This window comes from Aplysia californica, unplaced genomic scaffold (assembly GCF_000002075.1).
Source record: "Aplysia californica isolate F4 #8 unplaced genomic scaffold, AplCal3.0 scaffold01268, whole genome shotgun sequence".
In the NCBI taxonomy this organism is placed as follows: Eukaryota; Metazoa; Mollusca; class Gastropoda; order Aplysiida; family Aplysiidae; genus Aplysia; species Aplysia californica.
Window position 1 is genome coordinate 125055 of NW_004798538.1, and position 2001 is coordinate 127055.

Below are 2001 nucleotides of genomic sequence, written 5' to 3' on the forward strand. Positions count from 1 at the left end.
CTCTCCGTCTCCCAAAGGTAGATAACTGTGTGATAACCTCTCTCTCCGTCTCCCAAAGGTAGATAACTGTGTGATAACCTCTCTCTCCGTCTCCCAAAGGTAGATAACTGTGTGATAACCTCTCTCTCCCTCTCCCAAAGGTAGATAACTGTGTGATAATCTCTCTCTCCGTCTCCCAAAGGTACATAACTGTTATAACCTCTCTCTCCATCTCCCAAAGGTAGATAACTGTGTGATAACCTCTCTCTCCATCTCCCAAAGGTGGATAACTGTGTGATAACCTCTCTCTCCGTCTCCCAAAGGTGGATAACTCTGCTCTGATCTACATGCAGAGTGGCGGGCACGGAGGCCCCCAGGACAAAGCCACGGCAGACACCCACCGCTCGCCCTTCTTCCTCAAGCCCAGCCAGGGACAGTTGCAGGGCTCACAGCCAGGTATGTGGGTGGTTGGCGGGTGCTCACTCCCAGGTACGTAGGTGGTTGGCGTGTGCTCACTCCCAGGTATGTGGGTGGTTGGCAGGTGCTATCAAACATCTATCGTCCTTATCTCTTCTTCTTTTTTGTGTTTGTTACTCTCTTGTAACACCTCTAATCTTCGGCACCTATATGACCTTATTGTGTTGCAAGTGCCGTAAAACTCTTACAAAAACAAAACTGATCTAAATGCATTGATGGGGACGTAAAAACACGTACGTGTGGAAAGTTTGACTGAAGTCTTCGACTGGCTCTTTTCCCTGCAGTTACTGCCGTTATTGTGTGGGTGTGCTTTTGTTGACTAAGGGATATACCCAGAATGTTGTCATGGTGTGTGGGTGGTTGGAGGGTGTCACTGGTTGGTCCTACTTCTTTACCCTCCTTCTATAGTTTCTGTCTATATGGGTGGTTGGGGGGTGTCACTGGTTGGTCCTACTTCTTTACCCTCCTTCTATAGTTTTTGTCTCTGTGGGTGGTTGGAGGGCGCTACTGGTAGATCCTACTTCTGTCCCCTCCTTCTATAGTTTTTGTCTCTGTGGGTGGTTGGAGGGCACTACTGGTAGATCCTACTTCTGTCCCCTCCTTCTCTAGTCTCTCTCTATCTTGCTCCCTGCACTATCTGTCTATTCTTGTGTCTGGATCTGCCTGTTTACCCAAACCCCCAACTCAAACTGGCGCCTGCGTCTATCTATGTGTGTCTATCTGTGTGCAGGGCGGTTGGCGGGTGTCCTCTCCCCCACCACGGCTGCGCTGCCCGACAACAGCAGCACCAGTGACCCAGCCACGGACAACAACAGCAGCAACGTTGTCGGAGGAGGTGTGGCGGGTTCGAGTCCGGAGCTGTCTCAGCTTCGTCTCAAGTTGGAGCAGAAGAGGAAGGAGATAGAGAGAAAGAAGCACCGGATGGAGGCGCAGCAGAACAAGATGAGGCAGAGGCTGGGTCAGTTGATTGGTCGCACCCTCCCAACCATTTGGGCTTGTTTTTTTGGGTTTTTTTCCTCATCTCTTGTCTTTGGTAGTGGTTAAAGAACTCTCCCTTAAGTGCTAAAAAAATGACATTTTTTATTCACAGCAGTTTCGAGAAAAAGAGGGTTTTTGTCAGCATAACTGTTGAAAAAAAGTTGTTCTGAAATTTGAAATCTAATTTATTAAAAACTAGTGACAGTTTCACTTAAATTTTTTCATACAAGTAGGGTAACTGATCAGGCTTTCGATAGAGCAAATAAGAAAATTTGGCGCCAAAATGTAAAAAGACATTTTGTCGGCTTACGGCAGTCTAATGTGCTGCACTTACAATATGATGTATGTGTGGTAAAACTTTGGCTTCACCTTTATCAGACATGTATACTACTACTACTATCAGACATGTATACTACTACTACTATCAGACATGTATACTACTACTACTAGACATGTATACTACTACTACTAGACATGTATACTACTACTACTACTATCAGACATGTATACTACTACTACTAGACATGTATACTACTACTACTATCAGACATGTATACTACTACTACT

General features: G+C 45.9%; 1 protein-coding gene across 1 annotated transcript in view; it reads left to right on the forward strand.

Moving 5' to 3' along the window:
• Positions 1-302: 302 nt before the first annotated feature.
• Positions 303-2001, forward strand: part of LOC101852588 (calmodulin-regulated spectrin-associated protein 2) — a gene marked incomplete at both ends in the record, with an annotated part of 11550 nt that continues 9851 nt past the window's right edge. The window contains 2 exon segments of the mRNA XM_013090417.1: positions 303-435; positions 1187-1414. Of these exon segments, the coding sequence (XP_012945871.1) occupies positions 303-435; positions 1187-1414 (361 nt within the window).